Source organism: Choloepus didactylus, chromosome 2, assembly GCF_015220235.1.
Source record: "Choloepus didactylus isolate mChoDid1 chromosome 2, mChoDid1.pri, whole genome shotgun sequence".
Classification (NCBI taxonomy): domain Eukaryota; kingdom Metazoa; phylum Chordata; class Mammalia; order Pilosa; family Megalonychidae; genus Choloepus; species Choloepus didactylus.
Window position 1 is genome coordinate 106,598,408 of NC_051308.1, and position 18,264 is coordinate 106,616,671.

An 18,264-nucleotide genomic window follows, 5' to 3' on the forward strand; every position below is an offset into this window, starting at 1 on the left:
AATCTATTATTTGGAGTTTCAATAATACAATTTACCAATAGTGTTATGTCATTTTACGATGCTGAACCCTATCTCCTACACCCCCTACCCCACTCTTTGGTAAAATCATTCCCACGTTAAGATCTGTTTCCTGGTTTTTCTAATCAGAATTAATATTTTATTCTTTCTTTATACATGTGCTTTGTACCTTTTTTTAAGATTTATCCAATTTTTCCTACACTGCAGTTATTTGCTTAGATTTTAGAGCTTTAAGAGAAAAGCCCATTTCCTGTTAATCTTTGTATTCTGTAGAAACCTTTGCATTTATTAGATTCTCAGTAAATGTAGGATAAATAACAGCAATTAAATATCTTCCTGATACATTATCTCTTCCTTTCCAAAGATGGTAACCCTTGCCAACAGCTGGGCTGCCCTGCTGAAACTCTGGGACCAGCGTCAGCGTCAGTATGAGCAGTGTTTGGATTTACACCTCTTCTATCGAGACAGTGAGCAAGTGGACAGTTGGATGAGCAGACAAGAGGTAACTCCAGAAATCATTTATTCCACCCCACATTTACCACCATGACTACTGCCAGCACCCTCACATCAACTTTTGTGGGCCAAAGCTTTTCCTGGGAAATGAAGGTTGATTCAGGAAAAGAGAGAGGGTCCCTCTCTACAAGAACCCTACAGTTCCCTCATAGACAAATGTATAGAAAAATACTTAAGAACAAAGCAAAAAGGCTGTTTTCACAACTGAACATGTGGCAAAAATGAATATCAAACTGTTAAAGAATCAGAAAGAGAAAATTGTGATAAGATTCAGGCAGGGTTAATCTGGGAAGATTTCCTGGAAGAGGTGACTGGTCCTCTTGGGGCAGCTTTGAGAGCTTAGGATAGTACCTAGACTGGCTGTGAAAATGCTATGTTGGCAGACCCAGAGACATAGCTGAGAAAGTGCCTGAGGGGAATGGGAATGAGATTTTAAACTTGTGCTGCTTTGTCTCTAACTATCACCTCTCTCCACTTTACACTACCTTCCACATGGCTCTCTACCCCCTCACCTCCCTTCTTAGTCCTTGTCTCAGAGGTATTCAAAGAGGACTGTTTCTCACCAATGAAGGATATTTGGAATTTGTCTTTTTGTATTCTGCAGGCCTTCCTGGAGAACGAGGACCTGGGAAACTCCCTGGGCAGTGTACAAGAGCTTCTTCAGAAGCATGAAGACTTTGAGGAAGCCTTTACTGCTCAGGAACAGAAGATAACAGTAAGAAGTTGGTCTTAATTTGGGCATTAGACTTCATTTTTTAAATAAATCATATCGTATACCTGTCCCTAGAGAGAACCACTCCTGTAACTACCAGACCTCACATGAGGATTATTCTTAAAGGAGAAATCATTCAGAAAATTAGTCTCATACCCATTTTGTTAATATATTTCTCATTCCATAAAGAATATTTGGAATGCTTCTGAGGATGTCAGTCCATTCATTTCTTTCCGATGATGTCCATGATTATGCCTTGTTTTTTTCTTTAGTGTAGATAGAAACTATTGGATCCATATTCAATATAGAATCATTGAAATGTGTTAGATTGCTCTTTAGTTTTTCCTTTTCTAATAATATCTATACTTAGTTTATTCTTCTCAGTAATATATAAATATCTACTCTTTTCTTTTTATTATCCCTTTTTTCATCCTTGTGCTTTTCATCTAATGCTACTATATTTATAATGTCCAAGAAAATTGGCCAGTATATAAGCAAAGCTCAGAGTATTCTAAAGAAGAAGTCTTAGATTCAATATATTGTATGCCTTTGGCTGTCTTCTAGGATAGTGATGGCTTTAAATTCACATATGTCACCACCAACACTACTACAAACAATAGCAACAACAATCAAATCCCAAACCTTCACTGAAAATCTTCAATAAGCAGGGCTTAATAGGGTCCTTTGTTAATCCACATGTCTGTCCTATTGATGCTCACTCATAAAAGGTAAACGTATAAAAACTTTATAGTTTTTAATGTGCTATTGCTTATTGTATCTCATTTCTCTATTCCCAATCAATTCATCTATTCTGAGTTCTAGCAATTTGAGGGGTTTGTGGATGAATATGAGTACAAATCACCTCTACAATTTTTGACTGCATGTATCTAGGTATATAGATGTAAATGTAGATATAGATGTATATATGTATGGATGGATGGATACATAAATACAAGCATACAAACATATGTATTTGCATAAATACATATATATGTACATAAATTGGCCACTGGACATGACTATATCATTCTCTTAAAGGTTTAAGACTAGTTCAAATATTCAGCTTGTAATGACATCAGAATTGTTAAGTAAACTAAATGAAAAAAAATGTGGTACAGAGAAAGTAATTGGCTTGCCTAAGGTATACATTTTAAAATAAAATTTAAAACAGAAATCAGAACTAGGACCTAGATCTTCACACCCTCAACCTGTGCTCTTTTGATATTACCATGCTTCTTCTTTAAACATCTGCCTAATACGTGGCCACTCACTTACAGGCCACTAAGGACAAATCACTCATTTTTTTCAGAACTTAGACAGGACTGCAAGCAAACTGATTGACAATGACCATTACGATTCACGGAACATCGCTGCTATCCGAGATGCGGTATGTTCAAGGGCACAGATGCATATCTGCCTGACTCTGCATGGGGTTCAGTGTTGGGGACATGGTGACCAGGATGGGCGGTGAAACTCAGGTGTCGTATTTTCTTTTGCTGACAGTGATATTGCTCATGGTTTTTTGTAGCTGTTGGCCCGACGGGATGCCCTTCGTGAAAGGGCTGCAGATCGATGCAGAATGCTGAGGGATTCGTTGCTTCTGCAGCAACTGTATCAGGACTCAGATGACTTAAAGAACTGGATCAACAAGAAGAAAAAGTTGGCAGATGATGAAGATTACAAGGTAGGCAGGGTGTTCAGGTCTTAGACATATTCATCAGAACTTAGTTTTATGGAATTATAGTCTTGGAGCTGTGGCAATTTATCTTGTAACACTGATTTTATAGATGAGGAGACAGGCTCAGAGAAAGGAAATGAGTTCCCTAAACTATGTGGCTAGTTAAAAGATGAGATTCTAGATACTCGTTTTCTAATACCCTGCTGTTACTCACCCCTTTTCTCAGGCACAACTTCCAAATATCCTTAACAGAATGGGGGAAGGGAAACACTACTCTTCATTGAACTGCTTTTTGTCCCTTTGTCATCTCTTCTGTTTCCCTGTGCACTATCATAGTACAGAAATGTTGTATATAATCCCAATGATACATTCAAATTTATTGAACCAGACAGAACCCAAAAGTAGTCTAAGGGTTTGGTTTAATATGGACTTATACAGTTTTGTAGTTGGAAGGGAGCAACTCCTCATTTTATAGATGAGGAAAATGGGGATCTGAGTGGGCACTGATTTGCCTAAAGTTACCCAGTTATTTAGAAAATGGTTTAATGTAGTGGTTAGAGGCAAGAACTCTGGAGAACGTGACCCTGTGCTTGAATTCTTGTCCCTCTTTTTCAGATTGTATAACTTTGGGAAAATACTGAATTGTCTCTGAGCCCAAAATTTCTCTTCCTTAGGGTTATGCCAAACACATATTTTGTACTCATAAATGTTATATAATATGAAACATTACATATGCACAAATATATTTACAAACATTAACATATACAGTCAAGAGTAGAATTAGCCTTAAGCCATTGTGTCTTTGCAGTATTTAAGATATTTATCCAGGTATTAAGTCTGAAATGTATACCTCTCACCCTTCTATTCTTATTTCTCTATAGATCTTCAAGCTTCTGTCTTTATATTTCATTCTGTGATACTAGGTACTGTGTGTTTTTGTTCTCTAGAAGAGTTATGGTTCCACTGTATATGGGATAATCAGATCTTCCCTGTGAGACACATGGAAGGATGGTTCATGTACTAGGTTAGGGATAGATAATTTCCATTTTTCATGACAGCAATGACAGACTATTACTGTTTGTGTTGGATACCATATTCAAAAGAATCTTCAGCTATATCCAAGCTCAGTAGACATAAATGCCGGAGTTGATTAGCCATGTCTGCCTTGTGCATAGAAGGAGGGGTTGGTGACATGAATTTCTCAAGCATTTCCTGGCTCAGTATTTGAACTAGGGCAGCCTTTTCTTGTATCCTTTCCTTGATTCAGTTAGACTTAGAGTGAGAATAACCCCCTGTCCTCAAAATTTCTACCCTTCATTCTTTAAGTAATGGTTTCCTTTTATATTTTCGTCTTGTCTCAGGATACACAGAACTTAAAGAGCCGTGTTCAAAAGCAGCAAGTCTTTGAAAAAGAGTTGGCAGCTAATAAGCTCCTGCTCAACAACTTGGAGCAAACTGGTCAGGAGATGATTGAGGGCAATCACTATGCCTCTGACGACGTGGCTGCTCGTGTGCATGAGGTTGCCACCCTCTGGAAGGAATTGCTGGATGCTACAGCACAGAAAGGTTAGACACCAAGGTTTTGGTGAAAGGCCAATTCCTATATTCTGAAAACTACCTCTTTCATCTTCACCACCACAAGTTCACCTTCTAGCCTCTTCAAGAAGAGATAGTACCTATTTGCTGTTTTCCCCTTTGTCTTCCATCTTGTTGGTGAAGAAGTTATTAAAAACCAATCTAAATTGAACACAGTGTATATTAACGTAATTTTATGTTTTCTTCATACGTGCAATTTTTTAAAATCTTAAATTACTTTTGTTTTTTCTCTTTTCTCCTATTTTTTCTTTCTCTTAAATATTCAGGAACCATGGATTCAGTGTTGGTTAGTAACTAAAACTAATGCCCTTAAATTAGTTTTTACATATTTTGATTCTATAGACAAACATATTATGATCCAGATTATCAAATTAGACATTAATAGGTTGTTGACACCCTTTTTAGGTTCTAGTGAATTGGAGTAGCTAGTAGTAAATACCTGAAACTATCAAACTACAACCCAGGACCCTTGAATCTTGAAGACGATTGTATAAAAATGTAGCTTATGAGGGGTGACAATGTGATTGGGAAAGCCATATGGACCACACTCCCCTTTGTCTAATTTATGGATGGATGAGTAGAAAAATGGGGGAAGGAAAACAAACAAACAAACAAACAAAGGCACCCAGTGTTCTTTTCTACTTTAATTGCTCTTTTTCACTTTAATTGCTCTTTTTCACTTTAATTACTCTTTTTCACTTTAATTTTTGTTCTTGTTATTTTTGTGTGTGTAGTAATGAAAGTGTCAGGGATTGATTTTGGTGATGAATGCACAACTATGTAATGGTGCTGTGAACAATTGAATGTACAATTTGTTTTGTACGACTGCATGATATGTGAATATATCTCAATAAAAGGACTTTAAAAAAAAAAAAAAGGTTGTTGGTGCCATATGCAGTGTTCCTAAAATATTTTATTCTTTGAAGTAGGAGTTGAGGACTTTTTGCTTTTTTCACCTGTCTGAAAGTATTCAGGCTCTGTGGTGAACTCCTAGAAAATCTATATATGTCCATTTGAATGTAATATAACTCTCTACTTACACTTAATCTTACCTATTACTTTGGAGAATTAATCAAATGTTGGTAATCAAATAATGAGTTTCCCCTTTCAGTCATCCTCATGTCATGAAAATGGTCTATAGACATGACTCTCCCTGGTTACAGAAAAGATGCATTATACTAATTTGGTCTAATGTTATCTTGATTTTGGGTTTGGTGGAAAAAACATCCAACTTGACTGTAATAGGAGGTCTCTGCTGCTACTCCATAATCCCCCACCATCAGGAGACACAGAAATTGCTTAGTGGGAGTAATTCAAATCATTTCTTTAAGATCATAGAATAAAGAATTTGGCTGAAGACAGTGTGGATAATCAAAGAAGATTTTCTGAAAGAGAAAATTATGGGGCATGGTTAATGGGGAAGGACAGACACTAATAGGGGCTATGGTGGAGTTCAGAGGAAGACATTTATAAAAAGACAATTCAAAGTTTAAATGGAGCCAATCCTGCGTTCTCCACATCTCTTGTAAAGTGCAATGTTTGAGGTTGAATCCTTTGAAGAAGAGGTTAAATAGAGTGCAACAAACGCTATGAAAATACCTTAGATGGTTAAAATTTAATACAATGTTTCTCTGCCTCACTAGGAAATAATAATTTGTTGTTTAGCTTTGCTTTGAGAACTTTACTATATTAAAAACAATTACCGTTTAAAGTGATTTCATGTACCATCACATGTGACATAGCTATCATTTCTTTCCTTTGGAATATCAAAATGTATTACTCCTTAGTTAAGGTAGGATATATTACAGTGTAGAGAGGAGAAGCTATGGTACCTAATATCTTATACTTAATTTCTTCTCTCAGGGACCCAGTTGCATGAAGCTAACCAGCAGCTGCAATTTGAAAATAATGCAGAAGATCTGAAGCGCTGGCTGGAGGAGGTGGGGTGGCAAGCTACCTCCGAGTATTATGGGAAAGGCCTGGCAGATGTCCAGAATCTACTCAGAAAACATGACCTCCTCGAGTCTGCTGTGGCTGCTCGTCAGGTTTGTTGCTAGCTTTTTGGCTGATTGTGGGCAATAGGTATATGCACTGAGCTCATCAATAAGAAATAATGCCAAGGGGAAAGACTCAAAGGCAAAAATTCAAATTTTTCAATTTGTCAGCTGCATCTTCCCAATATCTCCTCTAACCCAGCCATTCTCCTTGGTGTCCAGTGTCTTCTTCCAGAACTTTGTTCACTCTTCTAAATATAACACTGTTCCCTCAATCCAGAGAAGTAGGTTCTATATATAGTTTCGTCACTTACTAGTTATATGACCTTTGGTAGGTTGTTTCACCTTTCCTGACCTCAATATTCCCACCTGTAAAAAAAGAGTTTGGGATAAATGTGCCTCTTTCTGTTCTCGTATTTTGTGATTCAAAACTTGAAAATATCCTGAGCCCATTTTTTTAGTGAAGAAAAAATGAAGCTCAGGAAAGCGACTTCCCCAATGCCATAGAGAAAATTAACAGTACGGCTAGGACTATCATGCAGATGTCTAGACTCCTGGCTTCAGGGTTCTCCCTTCCCCACCGACTTTCTACCAGACTTATTCAAAGTGGATTTATTCAGTAAGTCTCTAGAGCAAATATACTGTATGTGAGTTTCTGGAGACTTCAGTGGGAATCCAATTCCAGTTGACTCAATTTCTTATTCTAGAAGTCCTGGCTCATTTATAAGATAGATTCTGCTGTTCTCCTTAAAGGCCTACTGATCTACATTGTTGAAATACACATTTATGATGTCTGTTCTTTGGTCACTTCTGGTCAAGGGAAAAGACATAATAATAAACAATAATATGCAGAAAACAGAAAGAAAAAGTCTAAGCCTTAAGAATAGTTTGATGGGGCTCTAAATAAAGTAAAAGGCTACAGGGAGCAAAACCATGTAAAGATGGCTTTGAAGTCTAATGGGAGAAGAGAGTTTGGAACAGATTTTTGAAAGCAGGAAAAGATAAGGTTTGGTGAACAGTAAACGTGTCAACACTTAAGAAATTGGAGTATGTGATCCTATTTGGAAAAGGTAGGACAGCCAATTGCTAGGAATTGGTTTTCCTAGTGGGATTGGAGGCTAAGATATAATGTTTGCAAAGGAAATTTAAATGCTAAAGGTTAAAGTTGGAAAATTTCATCAAAAATCCTCTAGTCCCAAGTCCTCATTTTGATAGATGAGGAAATTAAAATCAAAATGGGTGAAAGAAATTTCCCAAGATAACATGACAATTAAGTGAAAATCAAGAAAAGAAGCCATATATCCCATCTCCTTAGTCTGAGACATGTTCCACTTCATTGGTCATTTTCAAACAGTACAGTTGATCAGTGATGATGATGATGATGATGATGATGATGATGATGATTGAAAATCACTTTATTACATGAAGTTGTTTTCCAAAGACAAAGCAACCTAAGAGATGAGAACTGTTGGGGAGCAAGATACTTTGGCTTTAATTCTTTATGAAGCCTTTCATTCTTACAGAGAAATAGGTATATGTTTAAAGAAGCTATTGATTGCAAATGTTATGTTCCAAATTGAGAAGAGATAGATCAAACTCAACACTTTGTGCACTAGATCACAAAGTAGAATAAGTAAAACCAATGCCTGCTGTTCCATTGCTTTTTGAAGAACTTCTCTCATGGACCATTCAATACTCCCTTCCCCCTAGAGACAAACAAACAAAAATCAACAAACAAAAAAACCTGGGTACTGCAGTTCTACCAGGTATTTATGGGTGACATCACTTGTGAAGATGGAATGCATTTCTTAAACCTCTTTTACCATATGGGCTAACAACCAAAATTTTATTTCTAGGAATACCCTTCAAAATCCTGTTCTCAAAATAAAGCTTCAGTGGCTGAGAGATTTCAAATGGATTTGAGAGGTCACTCTGGTGGACATTCTTATGCACTATATAGATAACACTTTTTAGGTTTTTATATATTGGAATAGCTAGAGATAAATACCTGAAACTACCAAACTCCAACCCAGTAGCCTTGACTCTTGAAGACAATTGTATAACAATGTAGCTTAGAAAGGATGACAGTGTGATTGTGAAAACCCTGTGGATCACAATCCCTTTGTCCAGTGTATGGATGGATGAGTAGAAAATGGGGCAAAAACTAAATGAAAAATAGGCTGGGATGGGAGGCGGGGGTGACTTGGATGTTCTTTTTTATTTTTATTTTTTATTCTGATTATGATTCTTTCTGGTGTAAGAAAAATGTTCAAAAATAGATTGGGGTGATGAATGCACAACTATAAGATGATACTGTGAACAGTTGATTGTACACCATGGATGATTGTATGGTATATGAATATATCTCAATAAAACTGAGCTTAAAAAACAAACAAAAAACAAACAAACAAAACAAACAAATAAACATCCTGTTTCTGTTCTCTTCTTTTTTCAGCTATGGTCCAGTTGGGGACTTCTATTAGTTCAAATTCACACAAGTAGATAGTGGCAAGGCAATGTCTTTGCTCTTTCTGAGGATCTAACATTTTCTGACTTTTTTTAACATCACATTTCAACCCATAGGTATGGTTCCTGCTATGCAACAAACTTAAGCCTCAGAAGTTTCCATTTTATTTGTATTTGTGGCTCATTTTAAAGATAGAGAGAAAGAAAAGATGGAAGGGGAAATGAGATAGAAAAATTCTCCCACTATTTTCCTTGTGGCCATAATTTATCAACATTCTCAAATAGTTAAGCTTCTGCAGTGCTGATTTATCTGATTTCCTTGGAGAATCCCTCTAAATATTTTATCTTTTCTGAAATATGGTTTGAGAACTACTACCCTACAAATAGCTCTTACCTCGATGTAGTGGTTCTCATATGGCTACCCCAGCCACTCTTTTTCACTAATTTAATTAGAGATCCTAACAGTATATATGGGAGTGGATCCTTCCACATGCCCTCATCCCACTCCCAAACCCAATCTCTTCCTAGTAAATTCCTGACACCCATTCCTATTTCTCCCTCAGGATCAGGTGGACACCCTCACAGATCTGGCTGCATATTTTGAAGAAGCAGGCCATCCTGATGCTGGGGATATACGAGCAAGGCAGGAGTCCTTGGTGTCCCGGTTTGAAGCCCTAAAGGAGCCACTGGCCACCCGGAAAAAGAAGCTCATTGACATCCTCCAACTGCTGCTGATCTGCAGAGACACAGAGGATGAGGAAGCCTGGATCCAAGAAACTGAACCCTCTGCAGCTTCCACCTATGTTGGTTAGTACAGTTTGAGCAGGCTGGCCGTAAACAGAGTACCAATGGTGTCTTCAAATAGTTTGAGAGATCTGGGATACAGCGAGAGGGTAGAGAGTTTGTTCTCAGCTCTTTGCCCACAGGCTCATAAAAATTTGTCCAGTCCTCCACTGGAAGAATTGTTGGTGGTGGTGGTTTTTTAAAATTGATATTGAAGAATTAACTTCCTAAAACCAGACATAAGCAAAGCCATGAATTCAGGGCTTCTGTAAAGAGCTAGAGCATACACAATTTTGCTGCTCATGCCATATATCCAGTTTAAGGATAACCCCAGATTTTGAAATCCCTTTTATTTGTAGGCAAGGACCTGATTGCCTCCAAGAATCTTCTTAACAGGCACGAAGTCATCCTGGCTGACATTTTGAGCCATGAGCCACGCATCCAAGTGATAACAGAGAAGGGAAACAAGATGGTAAATGAAGGTATGTATGGTTCAGATTGGGCTGGCCAAATCATCAGTATGCCAGTCCGCTGACTGGGAAGAAGTTTGTGGAATCTTAGAACCTCAAGGGAATTTAAAGGTATCTGATCCATCTTCCCACCCAATGCAGAAATTCCCTTTGGACATTTCTAACATATTTGAAATAGTTTTGTTTGTATAAGAATCCCTCTACCTCATGAAAAAGTTTATTTTTTTGAAAAACTGAAATTGCTAAAAAGAAAATACTTTTACCCTAATCATCAATATATTACTCTGTAGAAGTTACAGAATTCAAAATTTAAACTCTGAAGTGTCATAAAATAACTCAGATCTTTTTTATCTTTTTATCCTATAAAATTTATTTATATATATATTTAACTTTTTGATTGTAGTAACATATATACAACTCAAAATATCCCATTTTAATCACTTTCAGGTATACAATTCAGTGATATTTATTAATAACATTCACAATATTATGCCACCATCACCAACATCAATTACCCCAACTTTTTTTCACCTCAAACAGAGACTCTGCACCCTTTAAATAATAACCCATTCTTTCCCTCACCCTCAAACCCTGGTAACCTGCAACCTACTATCTTTCTCTATGAATTTGCTTATTCTAGGTATTTCATATGAGTGTTCATACAGTAACTGTCTTTTTGTTTTCCATTTATTTCATTCAACATGATGTCTTCAGGGTTCATCCATGTTAGAGCATGTGAAGTCAGGTCCTTTTACCTTGTGGTAGCTTCCGCATTTTTGAAGACAGCTCTCAGGTTCCTAATGCCTTATTGTCTTTGTGACAAACAGTCCCATTTCTTTAAATTTATCACTTTACATAGTTTCAATGCCTCTCTCATCCTAGTCTACCATATTCAGAGACTCCTATTGCTTGAATATGATGTTCAGAACTGAATATCATAGGCCAGGTATAGTATAAGCAATATAGATTACATTAGGATTTTCTCTCTAATCATTGAAGAATAAATTTCTGCCATCTAATATCCAGCTTACAAAGATATAAGTTAACATTTAGACTGCTGAGCAAACCAGATCCCAGCTCATTGAGTCAACCTATACATGTTTGTTTGGGAGTCCAGTGTTACTACACTCACCTTATATATATTTTTTTTTGATCAAAACCTCCAACTGTCATTGTGGATTTGTTTATTTTTCCTTCCAGTTTTTGTTTCATGTATTTTGAAACTCTGTATTAGGTGCATATACATTTGGGATTGTTATGTCTTCTTCATGAATTTAAATCTTTAAGAATGTGAAATATCTCTCTTATCCTTTGTAATAGTCCTTGTTTGCTACTCCAGCTTTCTTTTGATTAGTGTTTGCAATGAACACTTTTCTTCATCCTTTCACTTGTAGTCTGTTTCTCCATATTGATAGCAGATTTCTTATATACAGTATATAGTTAGGCTTTGCTTTTATTTTGCGCAATCACATGATCTCTTACTTTTAATTGGCTCATTTATATCATTTACAGTTAATGCAATCATCAATATGATTGAGCTTAAATTTAGATCTTGCTATTTGTTTTCTCTATGTTCATAGGTTCCACCTTTTAAAAAATTAATTGCATATTTATTATGATCCTGTTTTCTCTCCATATTGGTTTATTAACTACAGCTCTGTTATGTATGTGTGTGTATGTTTATTTTATGGCAGTGGCTCCCCAATTATGGCCTGGTGACATTTTGTGGTCCTTGAGACACTTTCAGGGGATGCAAAGAGTCAAATTTTTTACAATAATGCTAATACAGTATTTTGCTTTATCACTGTATTCTTTCATGCGTGTATAGAGGACTTTTCCGGAGCCTGCATGATATGTGATAACGTCATTGCTCCTATGGTTAATGGAATATATACCTGTACATTCTTTTGGTTTAAAAATTTCTGTTTTAATTTCTGATATGGTAACCATCAACAGAGATAACCCATATTGGCAAAAGCTTTTTGGAATCCTCAATAGTTTTTAAAATTGTAAAGTGAGTCCAAGAGCAAAAATTGGAGAGCCACTGCTGTTGGATTTACAGTACATTGTGGTCTACTTTCATATAATATTATACCACTATGTGAAGTACAAGATCCTTAAACAGTATATTTCCATTTCTCCCCTTTCCTGTTTGTGATATTGGTGTCACACATTTTAATTTTACATGTGTATAAACCCCATAATGCATTTCTATTATCTTCCTTTTAATAGTCAACTAGCTTTGATAGAGATTGAGAAATGAGAAAAAAGGTTTTAATATTTACCCATATATTTACCACATCCAGTGTTAGTCATTCCTTTGTGTAGACAGATATGTTTACCTGTATAATTTTCCTTCTGACTAAAGAATTTCCTTTAGCTTTTCTTGTAGTACAGGTCTACTAGCCATAAATTCTCTAAGATTTTATTGTTCTAAAGGTCTCTATTTTGCCTTCATTTTTGAAATATATTTTCACTGGATATAGAATTCGTGATCAACATTTTCTTTCAGTACTTTCAAGATGCTGCTGCATTGTCTCTTGACTTGCATAGTTTCTGATGAGAAGTCTGTGCCAGTAGTGTCTTTGCTCATCTGAATGTAATTGTTCCAGTTTGCTAAAACTGCCACTATGCAAAATACCAGAAATGGATTGACTTTTATAAAGGGGGTTTATTTGGTTGCAAATTTACAGTCCTGAGGCCATAAAAGTGTCCAAACTAAGGCATCAACAAGAGGATACCTTTACTGAAGAATGGCCGATGGTGTCAGGAACACCTCTGTCAGCTGGGAAGGCATGTGGCTGGCATATACGGATCCTTTGCTCCTGGGTTGCATTTCAAATTGGCTTTCTCCAAAATATCTCTGGTCTTCTATCTCTCTTAGTTTGTCCAGGGCAAACTCTGGGCTTCATCTCTTAGCTTAGCATCTCCAAACGTCTTTCTGTCTGCATCTCCAGGTATCTCCTAGCAACAGCAAAGTATCTGGGTCTCCTGGCTTAGCATATCCTGGGACGTTTTCATCTCTCTGCTCTCGGTGTGAGATCCCTTTAAAGGACTCCAGTAAACTAATCAAGACCTACCCTGAATGGGTGGGGGCAAATTTCCATAGAAATTTTCAATCAAGAGGTCACACCCTAATCAAAAAGGTTAATCAATCTGCCCCCACAAGACTGCATTAAAGAATATGGCTTTTTCTGGGGGAAATAATATATACAACAAGCACAGTAATGTTGCCTTTTGTTCCCTCTTTTAATCTTTTTTCTTCATAACTGGTATTCACAATTTGGTTATGATATAACACGGTGAGAATTTTTTTTCTTCAGTGTGGCAATCATTGCATGTCTTGGATTTACTTTGTTATGGTACCTCCAGGGCAGCCTTTATTCTTGGACTAATTTAGAAATTAATCCACTAGTAAGGCATGACCTTACTGAGGACTCTACCTCATTTATTACAATATCTTTCCACTTTTTTGGGTGGTAATTTTCATATTCTATGTGAGCCCTAGGAATTACTTAGCCTACATTCTTCATCTTCAGGGAGTTTTCTCACATGTGTTCATATGAATAATTGGCCAGATATTCTGGGGGACTCCTTTGCAGATTTCTGAAGCTCTGTTGCTGTGCATCTGACTTTTGTTCAGTACTCTGCACCACAGATACTAGCTGTCTTGTTCTCCCCAACTCTGGTCTCTGTCTCTTCAACTTAGTGTGACCAGGCTCTTTTTGGGTTATCTCTCCCAACACTGCAGCTAGAAACTCTCCAAACATAAGCTGCAACAGTCATAGGGTATAACTTATTCATTCCCTTCTCTCAGGGGGCACAATCCTCTGCACATTGTCTGAAAATCATTATTTGTTATAGTTGGTCCTGTTTTCTAGTTGTATATGGTGGGAGAACAGTTGCTATAGTAGCAAACCTTTTATGGGCAGAAATTCAAGCTTGCTGGTTTTTCTGTTTAATGTAGAGAAGACACGTTTTTGGAACTCTGAGCAGTGTTCACATGTAGGTGTTCTGTTTTTAAGTCTGCATGTCTTAGAATATACCAGTCCATTCACCATCACATATACAAGCCTATCATGCATTGGCACCTACTGCTTGTGCCTCCGTTGCTCTCTCCTAGGTCACCAAAAATTAGATACGGTGGACATTAATGAGAGTCACACTCACCTTGTCTGTAACTACTCCACAGGACACTTTGCTGCAGAAGATGTGGCATCTAGGGTGAAAAGTCTGAATGAGAATATGGAGTCTCTACAGGCTCGAGCTGCTAAGCGAAAGAATGATCTCGAGGCCAATGTCCAGCTCCAGCAGTACCTGGCTGACCTGCACGAAGCTGAAGCATGGATTACAGAGAAAGAACCTATTGTGGACAACACCACCTATGGGGCTGATGAGGAAGCAGCTGGGGTAAGATGAACATTGTCTAGCAAATACTCACCATATGGTACAAAATTACTAATTCAGTATTTCCTTGGTTTGTGGCACAACTACAGGTTCTGCTAGATTATTTGGGACTTTCAGAGTGATCACCTTTGGCCTTCATCTGCTGGGAAATCCTCAGGAGTTGACAGGAATCCTAAAAGATATACCACATTTTCCTATACTCACAGAAATCCATAGATTCTTTAGAGATTATCTAAATCCAAAAAGGCATGGTCAGAAATCCATGCTTGTCTTGGTCCAGTTCTAAACTTCACAGAGTAACTGTGGGCTTTCACAGCCCATCAGGATAAGATGCAGGCTTCTGAATTACTTTATTGAAATAAAATTAGGCAGGTAATGTTGGGCAAAAAGAACTTCAAATTTGTGATTACTCTTCATAACCGTTTCTCTATTTTGCTCATTGTTGTATGGGAAGCCAGTATAGTATTTCACAATGCTTCAGCCCTAGAAATAAATGAAGCTGACATTTAAAGTTATGTTAATGTTTAATCCTACAAATGAACATTATTGGCAGTATCCTCTTTGAGCTATGATGTGCATTGGTAAAATTCTTGTGAATCTTGAGTTCATTTTGATCGAATCAAATATATTAATTTTTTTAATTTATTAATATATATATGTTTGACACTTTCAAAGTTAGGATTAAACATAACTTTATAATAGATGGAAAGTGGCACCTATTAGAAATTTGAACAATCGGTGTAACTCTAACATTTCAAGTATCCCCCAGGGGTGCTTGGTGTTTCTCATACATGCCCTCTGATGATATTCCCATCAACAAATCCAGGCTCTTTTAAAGAAGCATGAGGCCTTCCTGGTGGATCTCAATGCCTTTGGAAACAGTATGCAAGCTCTACGGGATCAGGCAGACGCCTGCCAGGTAAGGAGAGCTTCAGGATCACTGAGATCCACATTCCCCAACATAAAGGAAAAAAATTCTCTTTATCACTGGTTTTTACTCTCTACAACCAAGAAAACAATTGTGAATATAACAGTAAATTCCATGATCATTTTAGGCAGGAATTGTGGCATCTTCGTAGCCTCTACGAAAGATTTAATCCAAAACATGTATTCATCGATACCTTTTTTCTTTCCTCTTTCCTTCCTTTTTAATTTCTACTTTCCCTTCTTTCTTTCTTTCTTTCTTTGCTTTCATCTCTCCTTCTTATCTTCCATCTTAAAACCCTTTCTTTCTTCCTTAGTTTTTTAATGTCTGCCGTATTCAAGCATGGATATAAAAAGTGATCCTGGCTTGCAGGAAAATTATAGTAACTTAGATGGCCATAAATTTAAACAAATAAGTTCAAATATTTGATGTATGAAGATGACAAATGCTCTCAAAGAAAGGAGTGTTCAGTTCTCCTCATAGCAGAATGCTAGAAGATAGGAAGATGTTCATAGCTAAGGTGAACCAATTTATCTGAGTTATTTTTAAAGAGAAAAGAAAGGTGGTTTACTGTGAAGACAAGGAGGAGAAGGACTTCTGTAGTTGAAAAGCTATGAGTGAAAATGCAGAGGTGTGAAAGAATCAGGTGTATTTAGGAAGTGGGAAACACAAATGGTTAAGAATGTGAGAATGTCAGGGTAAAAGAGATGGCTATGAAGAGGAATGGAGCAGGAATCAAATCAGAATCAGACAATGATATAACAGTGCTTTCAGTGTGTAGCAGAAGAAAAAAAGAAGCACACTTCTTTGTATTCAGGCAATTTTTTTAATGAGAGTCCCGAAATTCATACACTTGGAGTAGACAAAAGATAGAATTGTCATATCAAGTCAATATGCATTTTTTTTAATTTTTTTTATCTTCATTTTATTGAGATATATTCACATACCACGCAGTCATACAAAACAAATCGTACTTTCGATTGTTCACAGTACCATTACATAGTTGTACATTCATCACCTAAATCAATCCCTGACACCTTCATTAGCACACACACAAAAATAACAAGAATAATAATTAGAGTGAAAAAGAGCAATTGAAGTAAAAAAGAACACTGGGTACCTTTGTCTGTTTGTTTCCTTCCCCTATTTTTCTACTCATCCATCCATAAACTAGACAAAGTGGAGTGTGGTCCTTATGGCTTTCCCAATCCCATTGTCACCCCTCATAAGCTACATTTTTATACAACTGTCTTCGAGATTCATGGGTTCTGGGTTGTAGTTTGATAGTTTCAGGTATCCACCACCAGCTACCCCAATTCTTTAGAACCTAAAAAGGGTTGTCTGAAGTGTGCGTAAGAGTGCCCACCAGAGTGACCTCTCGGCTCCTTTTGGAATCTCTCTGCCACTGAAGCTTATTTCATTTCCTTTCACATCCCCCTTTTGATCAAGAAGATGTTCTCCGTCCCACGATGCCAGGTCTACATTCCTCCCCGGGAGTCATATTCCACGTTGCCAGGGAGATTCACTCCCCTGAGTGTCTGATCCCACGTAGGGGGGAGGGCAGTGATTTCACCTTTCAAGTTGGCTTAGCCAGAGAGAGAGGGCCACATCTGAGCAACAAAGAGGCATTCGGGAGGAGGCTCTTAGGCACAATTATAGGGAGGCCTAGCCTCTCCTTTGCAGCAACTGTCTTCCCAAAGGTAAAACCTGTGGTAGAGGGCTCAACCCATCAAACCACCAGTCCCCTATGTCTGTGGTCATGTTAGCAACCATGGAGGTGGGGTAGGTGAATACCCCTGCATTCTCCACAGGCTCCTCAAGGGGGCACTACATCTTTTTTTTCCTTGTTTTTTTTTTGTTTTTTTTTTTAACTTTCCCTTCTTTTTTAAATCAACTGTATGAAAAAAAAAGTTAAAAAGAAAACAAACATACAATAAAAGAACATTTCAAAGAGACCATAACAAGGGAGTAAGAAAAAGACAACTAACCTAAGATAGCTGCTTAACTTCCAACATGTTCCTACTTTACTCCAAGAAAGTTACCTAATACAGCAACATTTCTGTGAACTTGTTCCTACTATATCCATCAGAAATTAACAGACCATAGTCATTCCTGGGCATCCCCAGAACGTTAAATGGCTTATCTGTTCTTCTTGGATTATTGTTCCCCCTTCCTTAATTGCTCTCTAATGCTAGTTCCCCTACATTCTACATTATAAACCATTTGTTTTACATTTTTCAAAGTTCACATTAGTGGTAGCATATAATATTTCTCTTTTTGTGCCTGGCTTATTTCGCTCAGCATTATGTCTTCAAGGTTCATCCATGTTGTCATATGCTTCACGAGATCGTTCCTTCTTACTGCCGCATAGTATTCCATCGTGTGTATATACCACATTTTATTTATCCACTCATCTGTTGAAGGACATTTGGGTTGTTTCCATCTCTTGGCAATTGTGAATAATGCTGCTATGAACATTGGTGTGCAGATATCTGTTCGTGTCACTGCTTTCTGATCTTCCGGGTACATACCAAGAAGTCCAATCGCTGGATCGAATGGTAACTCTATATCTAGTTTTCTAAGGAACTGCCAGACTGACTTCCAGAGTGGCTGAACCATTATACAGTCCCACCAACAATGAATAAGAGTTCCAATTTCTCCACATCCCCTCCAGCATTTGTAGTTTCCTGTTTGTTTAATGG

At 37.3% G+C, this 18,264-nt stretch overlaps 1 protein-coding gene across 1 annotated transcript in view; it reads left to right on the forward strand.

Annotated features, from left to right (window-relative positions):
* SPTA1 (spectrin alpha, erythrocytic 1) overlaps window positions 1-18,264 on the forward strand; it is a 77,386-nt gene that overhangs the window by 12,906 nt on the left and 46,216 nt on the right. Inside the window, exons 11-20 of the mRNA XM_037825628.1 lie at window positions 383-520; window positions 1,136-1,246; window positions 2,553-2,630; window positions 2,772-2,927; window positions 4,283-4,487; window positions 6,381-6,562; window positions 9,541-9,784; window positions 10,120-10,242; window positions 14,423-14,640; window positions 15,464-15,556. Of these exons, the coding sequence (XP_037681556.1) occupies window positions 383-520; window positions 1,136-1,246; window positions 2,553-2,630; window positions 2,772-2,927; window positions 4,283-4,487; window positions 6,381-6,562; window positions 9,541-9,784; window positions 10,120-10,242; window positions 14,423-14,640; window positions 15,464-15,556 (1,548 nt within the window). The remainder of the gene's footprint in view (window positions 1-382; window positions 521-1,135; window positions 1,247-2,552; window positions 2,631-2,771; window positions 2,928-4,282; window positions 4,488-6,380; window positions 6,563-9,540; window positions 9,785-10,119; window positions 10,243-14,422; window positions 14,641-15,463; window positions 15,557-18,264) is intronic.